The 14,270-nt window shown below is 36.3% G+C and overlaps 1 protein-coding gene across 1 annotated transcript in view; it reads right to left on the reverse strand.

Moving 5' to 3' along the window:
• Positions 1 to 14,270, reverse strand: part of NDFIP2 (Nedd4 family interacting protein 2) — a 64,711-nt gene that overhangs the window by 19,926 nt on the left and 30,515 nt on the right. The window contains exons 2-4 of the mRNA XM_032314556.1: positions 11,257 to 11,422; positions 5,863 to 5,996; positions 849 to 942 (exon numbers count right to left, since the gene is read on the reverse strand). Coding sequence (XP_032170447.1) covers positions 849 to 942; positions 5,863 to 5,996; positions 11,257 to 11,422 — 394 coding nt within the window. The remainder of the gene's footprint in view (positions 1 to 848; positions 943 to 5,862; positions 5,997 to 11,256; positions 11,423 to 14,270) is intronic.

Raw genomic sequence — 14,270 nt, forward strand, 5'->3', positions numbered from 1 at the left:
CTATTTTTAAAGTACTTTAAATAAGTAATTTCTCACTTTAATTACCAAAATAAATTTTATACTAAAATGAGTTAAATCAACATTCTATGAGTGCTTGATCATTTAACCAGATTGAGGACAGAAATTTATCATATCTAGTGTAATAAATTTACTTCTACAAATACTGGATTTCAAAAACTTAACTTTAGCAATTAAACAATTCAAGTGTCATAATATTATATACTAAGTATACTATCTGCCAATCCCTGTGTTACGAGCTGAAATAAAAGACTGTAACACAGTCTGCCCTCAAAGTATAAAGTCCATTTTACAAATTCAGGTATTTAAGAATTCTGCAACACGTTAAAATAATCATACTTAGGTTTCTGATCTTCTAATTCCTTACCACTCCCCCCAGCGAAGATATGTTTGCATTCTTTTGTGTCTCAAATCACACTGTTCCAGCTACCCAGAATATTTCCTTTTCCAACCCTCCTTCCTGCTTAAAGACACTCAAATGGAAGTCCTTTGCTCCAAAAGCAAAATTTATAGTTTCATTCTGTATGCTTCTACATCACTGCATGGATATGAAATATTTCTCATGCAAAAACATATTTAGCTGACACATACTTACATAATTCCACAGAGTCAGCATCTAGCATTATGACCACAATACACAGCTATAAGTATACTAAATACTAGGATTTTTATTCCATCATATGACCACATAGTTCTTTCTCAGGAACAATTTCTATTTTAAACAAAGTAAACACACAATAACAGTATTTGCCTTTCTTCACTAGGTTACTTTAAATACACACACAGCTAGTATATGCAAAAAAACAATCTGGAAATGAAAAATCACTTACTGAAAAATGCCAGCATGAAAATCCCATCATTACCCACTCTGAGCTGGTCTGCATCACTAAAGTCATCTCTTGGTTGACACTCTTCCTCCTGAATCTGTAAAACACATAACATTAGAAGAGCCCACTAAAAAACTAATTGTAACTTTATTAAGTATAAAGATTAGAATTGAAATAAAATCAGATATTCTCAACTTGTACAGACAAAATGATACAATTCGTACGTCTGGCACAAAGTATGTATTCAAAAACATTAGCAAATAATAATTTTTCATGAGCTCACTTGAAAAGAATAACTTTAAAAGAAAACAAATAAAGATAAAAACTGAACATTAGATTAATGAAAATTTTATCAAGAAAGATGTGACTGACATACTTGCATTGAACGGGAAAGAGGAATTTTCATAATCAGTGGTGGAATCTACACTGGTATGATCTCTATGGCTGGCAATTTGGCAATATTTATCAAAAATATGTAGGGCACCTGGGTGGCTCAGTGGGTTAAAGCCTCTGCCTTCAGCTCAGGTCATGATCTCAGGATCCTGGGATCGAGCCCCACATCGGGCTCTCTGCTCCGCAGGGAGCCTGCTTCCCCTCTCTCTCTGCTGCCTCTCTGCCTACTTGTGATCTCTCTCTCTGTGTTCAAATAAATCAATAAAATCTTTAAAAAAAAAATGTACAACCCACAACTATATGGCAAATTAATCTTCAACAATGTAGGAAAGAATATCCAGTGGGAAAAAAACAGTCTCTTTTTAACAAATGGTGTTGGGAAAACGGGACAGCAACATGCAAAAGAATGAAAGTGGATCACCTTCTTACAGCGATCACAAAATAAAATTCAAAACAGATTAAAGACCTAAATATGAGATAGGAAACCATTAAAATCCTAGAGGAGAACACTGGAAGTAACCTCCTTAACATCAACTGTAACAACTTCTTACTACATGTGTCTCCTGAGGCAAGAGAAACAAAAGCAAAAATAAGTTACTGGGATTTCATCAAAATAAAAAGCTTCTGTACAGTGAAGCAAACAATTGAAAAAACTAAAAGGCAACCTATGGAATGGTAAGAGATATTTGCAAATGACTTATCTGATAAAGGGTTAGTATCCAAAACATACAAGAACTTAAAAACTCAACACCCCAAGAATGAATAATGCAATTAAAAAATGAACAGAGGACATGAACAGATATTTTTCAAAGAGGATATCCGATGGCCAACAGACACATGAAAAGATGCCCAACGTCATTCATCATCAAGATTTCCCGAAAACTACACTAAATATCACCTCACACCTGTCAGAATGGCTAAAATCAACAACACAAGATGCAATGGGTACTGGCAAGGAACCCTCCTGCAATGTTCGTGAGAACTACTGCAACCACTCTGGAAAACGGTATAGAGGAAGGTTCCTCAAAAAGTTAAAAATAAAACTACCCTACAACCCAGCAACTGCTCTACTAGGTATTTACCCAAAGAATACAACAATACTAATTCAAAAGGGATACATGCACCTCAATGTTTACACCAGCATTATCTACAATAGCCAAATTATGGAAACCGCCTGAGTGTTCATCAAATGATGAATGAATAAAGATGTGATGTATATATATGGCAAAATATTACTTAGCCATTAAAAAAAAATGAAATCTTGCCATTTACAATGACATGGAAGGAGCTAGAGAGTATTATGCTAAGCAAAATAAGTCAAAGAAAGACAAATACTACATGATTTCACTCATATGCGGAATTTAAGAAACAAAACAAATGATCAATAGGGGTTAGAAAGGTGGGGGGGGGGCAAACCAAGAAACAGACTCAACTACAGAGCAGAAACTGATGGTTACCAGAGGGGAAGGAGGTTAAAAAAGTGATGGGGATTAAGGAGTGTGCTTGTGAAGAGCACCAGGTTTTGTATATAAATCTTGAATTACTAAGAAGTATACCTGGAATTAATATTGCAGTATATGTTAACTGGAATTTAAATAAAAACTCAAAAAAAAAAAAAAAGAAAAAAATGTACACACCCAATGATTCCAGCTCTTGAAATACACTGTACAAATATACAATATATTCCCACTTACAAGAAATGATGTATTAAAGATAATTCATTGTAGCAATGTTTTTTGGATTTGCTCGCTTTTTTTAGAGAGAGAGAATCCTAAGCAGGCTCCATGCCTAGTACAGAGCCCGACAGAGCTTGATATCACATTCCTGAGATGATGACCTGAGCCGGAATCAAGAGTAAGATTCTTTCTTAACAGAGTAAGCCATCCAGGTACCCTGCAGCAATAATATTAAGAGCAAAGATTAGACACAATCTAAATGCCCATCAGTAGTGGGCTCTAGTCAGGAGATAATTCTCTACGAGTCCTTAATATTTCCATACATCTTTGAGGTATACATCTTTGGCCACCCTTCTTTTGTACTATCTTTTCAAGGCTATTTACATTGCAGACAGCTTTGGAAGAGTGTCGTTCCCCAGAAGAGAGATGTGGGCATGCGTAGTGACCATTAGAAAATAATGGGTTTGGGGTGCCTGTGTGGCTCAGTCGGTTAAGCATCTGCCTCTTGCTCAGGTCATGATCTCAGGGTCCTGATCTCAGGGAGGAGTCTGCTTGAAGAGTCTCTCCCTCTGCCCCTCCTCCCATTCTAGTGCAAGTTCGCACTAGTGCACGTGCTCTAATAAATAAATCTTCTTAAAAAAAGAGTTCATATCTATAAATCTATTTAATCATCCCATAATTTGCATGCAATCCTGCACATCAGAAAGAGGAAATAGTAGAAAACAGTGTTGTTCCCAAGTCTCCTGGCTACTACCTGTATTCTCCCAATGAGCATGGATTTAAGAAAGGTGAGATTCATTTACAACTGAATACATACTCAAATGCTAATTGGACCAGTTTTCTATCTGAATCAGGTATAGAAACCCATACTCAATCATCTTTTGCCAAAAAGAGGGTGCTGGAGCACTGCATTAGAAACTGATGAATTTAAGAGTCTTTATAAGTAAGTCTCATCTGTTCAATTATATTTTGCTTTCCATGAAATTTTCCACAATCTTCAAAAGCTGGCATTACAATATCAGAAGCAGTTGAAAATGGAAAATTTTTCTTCTGGACATGTTCCAGTTCAGACTGGGATCATATTACTTTCTAAAAACAAGACACTAGAAATGATGACAATGAAAGGTTGGGGTAGAAATATTTCAGAGTTTTCTCTCCAAAAGGTAAAATCACCCTCGTGCTTTTCCCAAAGCAGAAAGCAAGACAATGCTTGCTTCTTTCTCTTCAGAGTTCTATAGTGTGGAAGTTAGGGCAGTAGAGGTCCCAAGATCAAGTAGCATCCTTTTAAGGACATTTGCCATTCCCATGGTCTCCAGGGAGACACTCCCTGAGAAAAAGAGTTAAGCTCTTCTCGTTCATGGACAGTGCATGCATGCAAATAATGCATGTACAACCATGTATGTGCAAAGCAACCTAAAACTGATTTTGACAGAAACTCCATACTATGGATCTATTCTCTTTCTCCCTGATTCTCTCCTCCAAGTATCAAAAATCTTTATTGACTGAGTTATATTTTATGCCACTGTCTTAACAAAGACTTACTTTCACCCTCCTAGGGAAATGGCATAAATAATAAATTTGAGGCTTACTGTCCTTACTTATGTGCCCAAAGCTATTTATGTTGACATTTAACTGTGTGTTGGAATATGCGAGTGGGAACAGTCATGGAAAGGGATGTACTGATGAAAAAAACTCATCCAGGAAAAAATGCTCACCTATCAGATAATCTGCTCGCTGGGCTCTGGCCTAATGGCAGAAGAAGAATGCTTTACATAGAATCACCTTTCTCTCCTTTTGTCCCTCACCTGATTCTAGCTGTTTGTGTATAGTGACTTTTTGGTGTCTTTTCTTAAACAACATGGGATGAACCCAGGAATCTGAAATATCTCTAAAAAGTCTGAAGCAAGAAAAAAAGGCAACAAACTCTAGCCCTGCTTGCAGCCACACTAAATGTAAATAATGGGGGCCTGGGTGGCTCAGATGGTTAAGCATCTGCCTTCAGCTCAGGTCATAATCCCAGGGTCCTGGGATGGAGCCCATCCTCTGGCTCTCTGCTCAGCAGGGAGTCTGCTTCTCCCTCTCTTCCTCTGTGGCCTCTTATCCCCAAGTAAATAAATAAAATCATTTAAAATAAATAAATAAAATGTAAATAACTTCCATCTATTCTCTGACCATAGAACAGCATGGATGCGTCTCACTGGTTCTCCACTCCTGAGACAGTCACTCCTTTTACCAGAACGAGAATATACACGTATCCATCACTGACTCTACTACCAAGACAGTAAGAGAAGGTAGGACAGGTGGAATCCTTGACGTTCTAAAATCTAGGGTGGGATGTGTAAAAGGACACACACACACGCACACACACACAAGTGAGCTGACAAACATAATTTGAAAACTCGTAACTTATTTCTCTGTGATTTTTAACCTAACGCTGAGCTCATTCGTGGAGTTACACCAGACTGGCTCTAATACATACAAATGAGTAGGGGAAAAAAGATTATTTATGATTTTAATTAGGGATCACAGAATCTAAACTATATGAGAAGGGAGATAAGGAGTTCAACAGAGAAGAGGTCGATGGGGTGGAGCATCTAGAGTGAACAAGTCAGAGGATGGGGGGGCGGTGAAAGCACATGAAAGGAGAGAAATCAAGACTTGGGAAAGGTCCTGGTACAGATAAGGATGAGGAGTCCCACGAATTAAGATGGGCTACAAAGAAAGATCAGTAGAAACAGAAATAAATAGAAACAGAAATGAGGTAAAGGAATGGATAGGACAGTGCCAATTTCACCAAAAAATAACGACACACATAAATAGGAATAGAGAAGATACTAAATAATAATACGTGCACACTCTCAAACTCAGAGAACTATTTTTAACATTACTAAAGGTACTAAGAATCACCAAAAACGATATTCTGGAAAGGAAGCCATCAGTTGCCTTACTCTCTGGGCTGTCTCTGCTGCTGCGGCTGCCATGGCAGCAGCTTTGGCCTTCTCAGCTTCATCGTATGTAGGAAGGGAGGTAGCGACACTGTAGGGAGGTGGCACAGGATAAAACTCACTGTAAACTTCTGTATCTGAAGAAAGGGGTTAAAAAAAGGACAACCATTAAACTATTTCATAAAATGTTTACAGCCAAAAATGTAATTTAATAACTTGCAACAGGCCACTAAAGACTATTACTGCTTTTTGTAGTCCTATTTTATAAGCTACGTAACATAAATTACTACTACAACGTATATGGTTACCAGTTTAGCCCCATATTTACTATAAAGGGAAAAGACTGATAGCTATCACCTGCAGGCTGATATACAAAACAAAAATATCAAGAATGGAAATTCTAAAAATCTGCGTACAAGGGAAATGAGAAACTCACCACATATGGGCATCCTCTGTACTCACTGCTATGCTAAAAGAATTTAATTTACTTGCTCATAATCTCATAGCCCAAAAAGCAAAAGTATCAGGAATAACAACATTTACATAGTACTAACCATGTAATATACTACTGCTATATCCATTAATCTTAGCAACTCTGAGGTCCAAAGAAGTAATCTGCCCAGTATTGCACAACCATTAAGTAGCAGAACCCAGGGATTTCCTGAATGCCAGTATCTGTTCTGATAACACGTGAGGTTCATTTTTCTACATGTCAGTTTTAGAAACTGCCTGAATCTCTTCAGCAAATTCAATATTTCTCTTTGCTAAAAACAAAACAAACAAAAACTGAGTATTTTTAGCTCCTTTTTACTCTTGTACTCCCTTCCCATTCTTCCCCATATCTATCTAGTTTTTTATGAAGAATTTCTCCCCCTCCCCAACTTTTAAACTATTTTTGAAATGTGATCTCCAGAAATATAACACAGTAGAGTAAGTGCAGACTGCTAATTAAAAAAAAAAAAAAAAAAAAAACACCACCTGCATTACTTATCACCAAATTGAGCGGTACAAGTAAAATGATACATACAGGTCAATAAACTGATTAGACTTATGCTAGAATCACTGTCATGAAAAACAGGTAAGTTCTCATAGGAGTTCATACTATAATGTCTGACACCACTTCTGTGATTTCCTTATTGTAACTATAGTATTTGTACATTTTCTCCATCAGAATTTCTTGCATTTCCAACACAAAAACACACTTCATTCTAGCAATACTTTTCCTATTGTATTGTAATGGATATAGACTTTAAAATAAAATTCTTAAATGCTATCAATAAGAGCGAAGGATCTGAAGCTGGGCAACTTTTATTCCAATGCTAGTAGCAGTGTAATACTGAACGTTATCCACCAAAAAGGCATAAGAATCATAAACTCTTAGAAATGACTGGTTATTCAGATGTAAAAACACAACACACAGTCAAGTAAACAGATTTCTTTAGGTCTGAAGACTAAAACAGAAGAAAAATTTAAGTGAAAGCAATGGTTATGAATTTTAAGGCACTAACATTAAAATTAGAAATTTAAAAACTGGAACAATGACATACATTATCCAAGAAGAGAGAGATCTTTTACATTAACAACAGATATGTGAGTTTTCAAAAAGTTTTAACTCCCACAACAGACAAAAATATCCTATCCAGTAACAGATGAAACTGGGGAAGGAGCACTGTTTTACTACTGCTTTAGTTTTCACTGCTTAATTCCACTTATTTTCTGTCTACCCTTTACGGCAGTGGTTCTCAAGCAGAAAACTTAACATCTGAGGAGCTCCAGTCCCAGCTCCTTAAGTTGTATGACCCCAAGCAAATCACTTAAGCACTTTATGAAGCTCTATTTTCTCATCCATAAATCTGAGCCAGCAAGGCTATTACTTGCTATTATATGACAGAATTTAAGAGTATTTAAGAGGACTCTGTAAACTGTAAAGCATTATACAAATGTCAACTATTATTACTGATGCTGCTCAGATCTATAAAACCAGTCAGAAAATGACCTACTGAAAAACATAAATAATCACTGAAAATTGGTCCTGCTGATGCTTCAAATAAACACTAAGAGAAGCTGAAAATTAGTATCAATGGTTTTCATTAAAGAGACGCAAACTTCTAGAATGACTTTCTTGTGCTCAACTACAGTCATTTTAGTACAGATGTAAAAATAAAATTCTGGGACCAGAATAACACAGATTATAAGAATGACTGAACAACCAGGTAGGTAGCAGGCTCCACTCGTCTTACAAGTGAAAATTATCTAACCTTTAAAAACGGCACGCTTCATTTTCAAAACTATTCTAGAGCAAAGAAAAATGAGAAGCTTCTCAATTCGTGCTATGTTGCTTCCACAATATTAATACTAAAATAATAAGGATAGTACATAAAGATCCCATAATAAAACTGCAAAGCTTCTAAAAAATATTAACAAATCTAAATACAGAAGACATTAGAACACAGTGACAATTTATTCTAGGAATACAGAAGTTGACTGGCTTACAGAAATCTATTAATAACATATTTAATTACATAAAAAATTACAGGAGAAAAAAAACATACAATTTTGGATATAGTCCCAAAAAGATGACTCCACGGTTTCTGGCCTCCTGGAGCCATTTCCGGAAATGAAGAAGAATGACAAAAGGAATGGTCTGGCATTGGAGGGAAAGACAGTAGGCAGCTGTGACAGCGCTGAAACTTACTCTATTCTTTGAAACTCTTCCCACCAAGAGGTCAAGACTAATTCCTCAACTGTCTTGAATAAAGATAAAACTTAGTGACTCACTTCTAACAAACCAAACCTGGCAGATGTGATACTATGTGACTTTTGAAGCAATGCCAAAGCAGGTGATACAGCTTCTATCTGGCTTTCAAAATGCTTATTCTTGGAACCCAGCCTCCATTCAGTGAGGAAGTGCAGGCCACAATAAGAGGCCACACAGAGATGTTCTAGCCAACAGTTGCATCTGATGACCTAGCTAAAGCCTGCATCAGCTGCCAAATACGTTCATAAGGAAGCCATTAAGGTGACTCGAGCTCCAGGTCACCGAAAGACGATAATCACATGAGATCCTGGGAGAAAATTCCATAACTGAGCCTAGCCCACCATAAAAACCGTAAGAACAAATAAAAATGGTTGATACTGTATTTCATTTGGTCTGTTACACAGCAGTGGCAACGGTGGCCACAACAAAAAAATTACAATTTCTATCTTAGCATCTTCCATCATTTAAACACAGATAGGCATCAGCAAAACAACTGATTTTCTATTTTCTTTCTTCAAGACTACCAATAGTTTGGGTTTTTTTGTTTGTTTGTTTAAGGGTAGAAAATTCACTGAACTATATTCTGGAAACTTGAAGAATAATGAAGAAAATTTAGCCCGTTATAAATTTTAGCAAGCACCAATACAACTATTAAATTTTAAGACAAATAAAACTGCTATAAATCAATATAAAAACTGTCATACTGGGCACTAAATAAGCATAGTGATCAAATAAACATTATATACAAATAAAAGGAGTAAGCATCTGCTAATTTATTAGTGAGAATACCTTCATACAGAAGATGATTTTCAGTAACTGCATAATATTATAAATGAAAAAAGTAAATTAAAAAATATTTAAAATATGGTTTTGTATACTGTTATAAGTAATCTCTAAAATATTTAGAGATTACTTATAACAGTATACAAAACCATATTTTAAATATTTTTTAATTATATAACGATTAACTTTAAGAAACAAGTGTTGGTGAGGATGTGGAGAAAAAGGAACCATCATGCACTGCTGGGGGGAATGAAAACTAGTGCAATATGGAGATTAAAAAAATTAAAAATGGAACTACCCTGGGCCAGCCACCTGGGTGGCTCAGAGAGTTAAGCATCTGCCTTGGGCTCAGGTCATGATCTCAGGTTCCTGGGATTGAGCCCCACATTGGGCTCCCTGTTCAGTGCGGAGCCTGCTTCCTCCTTTCCCTCTGCTGCTTCCCCTGTGCTTATGCTCTCTTTCCCTTTCAAATAAATAAATAAAATCTTAAAAAAAGAGAGAGAGAGAGACTACCCAATCCAGTAATCACATGACTGGATATTTACCCAAAGAATAGGAAAACATCAATTCGAAAGAATATATGCACCCCTATATTGACTATAACATTATTTACAATAGTCAAATTATATAGTGGATAAAGAAGATACACACACACACACAATGGAATTATCACTCATCGTTTTAAAAAAGAATGAAATCTTGCCATTTACAACAACATGGATGGAGCTAGACTGTACAATGCTAACATAAATAAGTTAAAGACAAGATATCAGAGAATTTCACTCATCTGTGGAATTTAAGAAACAAAACAGGCACAAATCAAAAAAGAGACTATTAACCACAGAGAATAAATAAGATGGTTAGCAGAGAGGATGTGAGTAGAGGGATGAGTGAAACAGGAAGGAGATAGAGAGTACATTTATTATCATGAGCACTAAGTAAAATAGAGAACTTCTAAATCACTATATATGCCTGGAACTAATGTAACAGGAATATAAGTAAAAAATTAAAAAAAAATTGTATGATGATTAACTTAGCATTATTGGGAAAATATAAATTGTGGCCAGAGAAATAAATAAGGGTAGTTCTTTAGAATGACCAGAAAGGATAAAATGAATAGTAGGAAGCAGGAAACACTGCCTTGTGTCCAGGAATTACTACCATGTGTATATGGTCATCTTATGTATACCCTTCACCTCTGTTCACACACACCACATGTCCGCTCACACCTTATTTTGTAACTATGGAGGTAGGTATACACAAACACATATGTGTAGATATACACACACTTATGCATATATCTATAGATAATGTGCATCTATATACATAAATTTATATATATACACATTCATTTATTTCTTACAAAAGGAATATGCCACTCTTGGAAACAGATTCTAGTAAGCATAAGGAAGTTTACACTTCTTTTTTTTTTTTTTTAAAGATTTTATTTATTTATTTGACAGACAGAGATCACAAGCAGGCAGAGAGGCAGGCAGAGAGAGAGAGAGGGAAGCAGGCTCCCCGCTGAGCAGAGCGCCCGATGCGGGACTCGATCCCAGGACCCCGAGATCATGACCCAAGTCGAAGGCAGCGGCCCAACCCACTGAGCCACCCAGGCGCCCGGAAGTTTACATTTCTAATTTTTTTTTAAAACAACAATATAAGACAAGTAATATCTGAGTTAATATTTTACAAACTATCCTTTGGAAAATGTTTTTTGTAAAAAGAAAAAAAAATCCTTAAACCTAGAAGATGTTAAGAGACTCTATAATTAAATAAAACCATACCAGTTTAAAAAAAAAAAACAAACTGAGTTACTAAAAATATTACTCGCTGTCTCCTACTAAAAATAATACCTGAAGTTGTAGGTACTTCCACAGTAATACTACTGTAAGGTGGAGGAGAAGAGTCTGTTTCAAGTACTGATGCTGAAGGAGCAGCCTGAACGCTCTGCGGCGCTGCATTTGAAGTCGATGGCTGCTCTACAGCAGATGACTCAGAATTATCCTCTTCATTGTGAAGCTAAGAGAACAAAGAAAAAAAAAACATTAATGTCATTCGGATTATTATTTTTAAAAATTTTAAGGAAATTTTTGAAGATTATTTCAGGCAAAGGATCACCTTTTAGCTAAAAACAAAGTGAAATAACATTTAAAAAGAACAAAACTTTAAAGAAACTAAAGCAGTCATTAAGAAATTTAGATTTTGGTAGTTTCTTTATAATAGAAAAGGAAGTTCAAATTAAGAATTTATAAAGAAAAAAATCATGACTACAAACAGATTCAAATTCATTCAATCTTACAGTAAATATTGACTACAATATATTAATCACTGTGTACTACAAAGAAAAGTAAAGCACTGGGGCGCCTGGGTGGCTCAGTGGGTTAAAGCCTCTGCCTTTGGTTCAGGTCATGATCCCAGGGATCTGGGACGGAGCCCCGCATTGGGCTCTCTGCTCGGCGGGGAGCCTGCTTCCCCCACCCCCTCTGCCTGCCTCTCTACCTACTTGTGATCTGTCAAATAAAATATAAAATCTTGAAAAAAAAGAAAAGCATCTAGTAATTAAACCACCATACCATTTCTATTACACTAGTATCTAGAATAATTGAAAATGTAACCTGAATTAATAAAATGAAATAATAATAAACATTCCAAAAATGTAAAATACTCTAAAGGAGGTCTTCTCAAGTACCAAAAGAGTTACTTATAAAGCAAGATGAATCAGTGTGTATACAAAATCCTGGATGTCCTTCAACACAACAAATTTATCGAAAGCTCAGGAAGTGCAAGATAATATGCTGGATCTGCAATCATTTAACTCATTTAATCCTCACAACAAATCTATGAAATAGAGAACGTCATCCCTGTTTGACAGATTAAAATGGGGGTGGGAGTGGAAACAACCTACGAAGTACAGACACCTACAGTAACTTGCCAGACATCAAAACAGCTAGAAAGAGTAAGGCCAAGAATCAAACCCAAGTGGTAGGGTTACAGACTTCTTACTTTATAAGTAATCTTTTAAATGCTCATTTGTTAGGCGGTGATAATAACTACATGTAGGCAACCTAACTGTAGGTCAACCAAAAGCATCAGTACTTTAAAAAGAGGCTCATCAGAAAGGTACTATAATTAATCCTTAGATATACTTGGAAAGAGTTATTATTAAATTTTTTAAAACATTTTTATAAATCCACCAGAATCTTGGTTTGGAGAAATACTACAGGCTTTCAATGTTATTCGATTTTCATATTTTAACTTATTCTTGTCCTTTAAGAAATTCCATGTTAAAAATAATCCCCCAAATAAATTTTGTCACAGACAAAATCTGTAGACACACAAATATGAGTTTTGTGATGTGGTGGGGGGAAAAAAAAAAAAAAAAAAAAAAAAAAGAAGAGCATGCAAATTCCTGCTCTGCCTTTTAGGAGCTTTTATAAACCTCTTCTCTGTGCCTCAGTGTCTTCAAGTCTAAGTTCTACATGCAGCCAAAATCCTCACAGACTTATAAAATAATATTTGAAAAGCATCTAGCACTAACACCTAGCACACAGGAAATAACTAGTTTCCTCCTTCTTCCCCTTTAATTCAATATGCTTTATAATTTGGTGCTATCAGTTCAATAAATAGTCATTCATTTGCCTCTAAATACAAAGAAAAATTTACTTCACTGCTGTCTGCATGTCTTAGTGAGTGATCACACTAGAACAATAGTGTGAGTTCATAAATTTTATTTTACCAGAACTGCCATAAACATATCTAAAATCATTTCTCAAGTTAATAAGACGGGTTTTTTCCCCATAGTACCAAGGTTTAGGTAATAAAATTCCATCACAGAAACTGAGCTGTAAGGTCAAACAATCATAAAGTAAATTTTCTAGAAGGTTTGTATTTACTTGCCACAGTTTTCTGAGTTGGCACTACTTGAGCATTCTCCTGACTACCTGTATGCTGTCTCAGTGTCACCAAGCATCTTCCATGTTTCCTGTAACAAAGCACCCAGGAGAATTCCTAACTCAGTCATCCCTGATCATACGTCAAAGAGCAAAAATGTTAGATGAGCAAGTTAAGGCAAATAAAAGTAAGGTATAGATATATACTTAGCATTATCAACTAAACAATTAACAGTGATGGTGTCAAAAAAGGAAACCACTGTTCCATCTCTATCCTTACTGCTGCAAATGTGGATGAACTGTACTAAGGAAAAAGATCCTGTAGGACAAAATTGCTCTCCTCTGGTTCCTCATAGGAAATACTCCCTACGGTAACAAATACATGAATGTGCTCCCCAGAATGACCAACTCATTTTTAAAACCCTTCCAAATGTTTTCAGGGGCGCCTGGTTCTGTTGGTTAAGTGGCTGACTCCTGATTTCAGCTCAAGTCATGATCTCAGGGTCCCGGAATGGAGACCTCCCTCCCCACCACTGGGCTCGGTGGGGGGGGCGGGGGGGGGGGGGAATCTGCTTGTTCTCTCTCTTCCCCCGCCTCGGCCTCTCCCTGTGCTGAACTGTCTTCCTAAAATAAATATTTTTTTAAAATGTATTCAAATAACTGCACTAAAAAGAGTAATTACAGAGGGGCACCTGGGTGGCTCAGTCAGTTAAGCGTCTACCTTCAGCTCAGATTGTGATCCTGGGTTCTGGGATCAAGCCCCAATATGGTCTCCCTGCTCACCCGAAGTCTGCTTCTCCTTTTCCCTCTGCTCTCCCGCTCATGTTCTCTCTCAGATAAATAAACAAAATCTTTAAAAACAAACCAACACAAAAGAGTAACTACAGAGACTTTTACTTATAATCTCAGAAGTAAAGCTTTGGAACTTGTAAAACACCCCCTAAATTATTTCAACTGCCCTATCTCACATTTCAGTT

The sequence above is a fragment of the Mustela erminea genome, chromosome 15 (genome assembly GCF_009829155.1).
Source record: "Mustela erminea isolate mMusErm1 chromosome 15, mMusErm1.Pri, whole genome shotgun sequence".
NCBI lineage: Eukaryota > Metazoa > Chordata > Mammalia > Carnivora > Mustelidae > Mustela > Mustela erminea.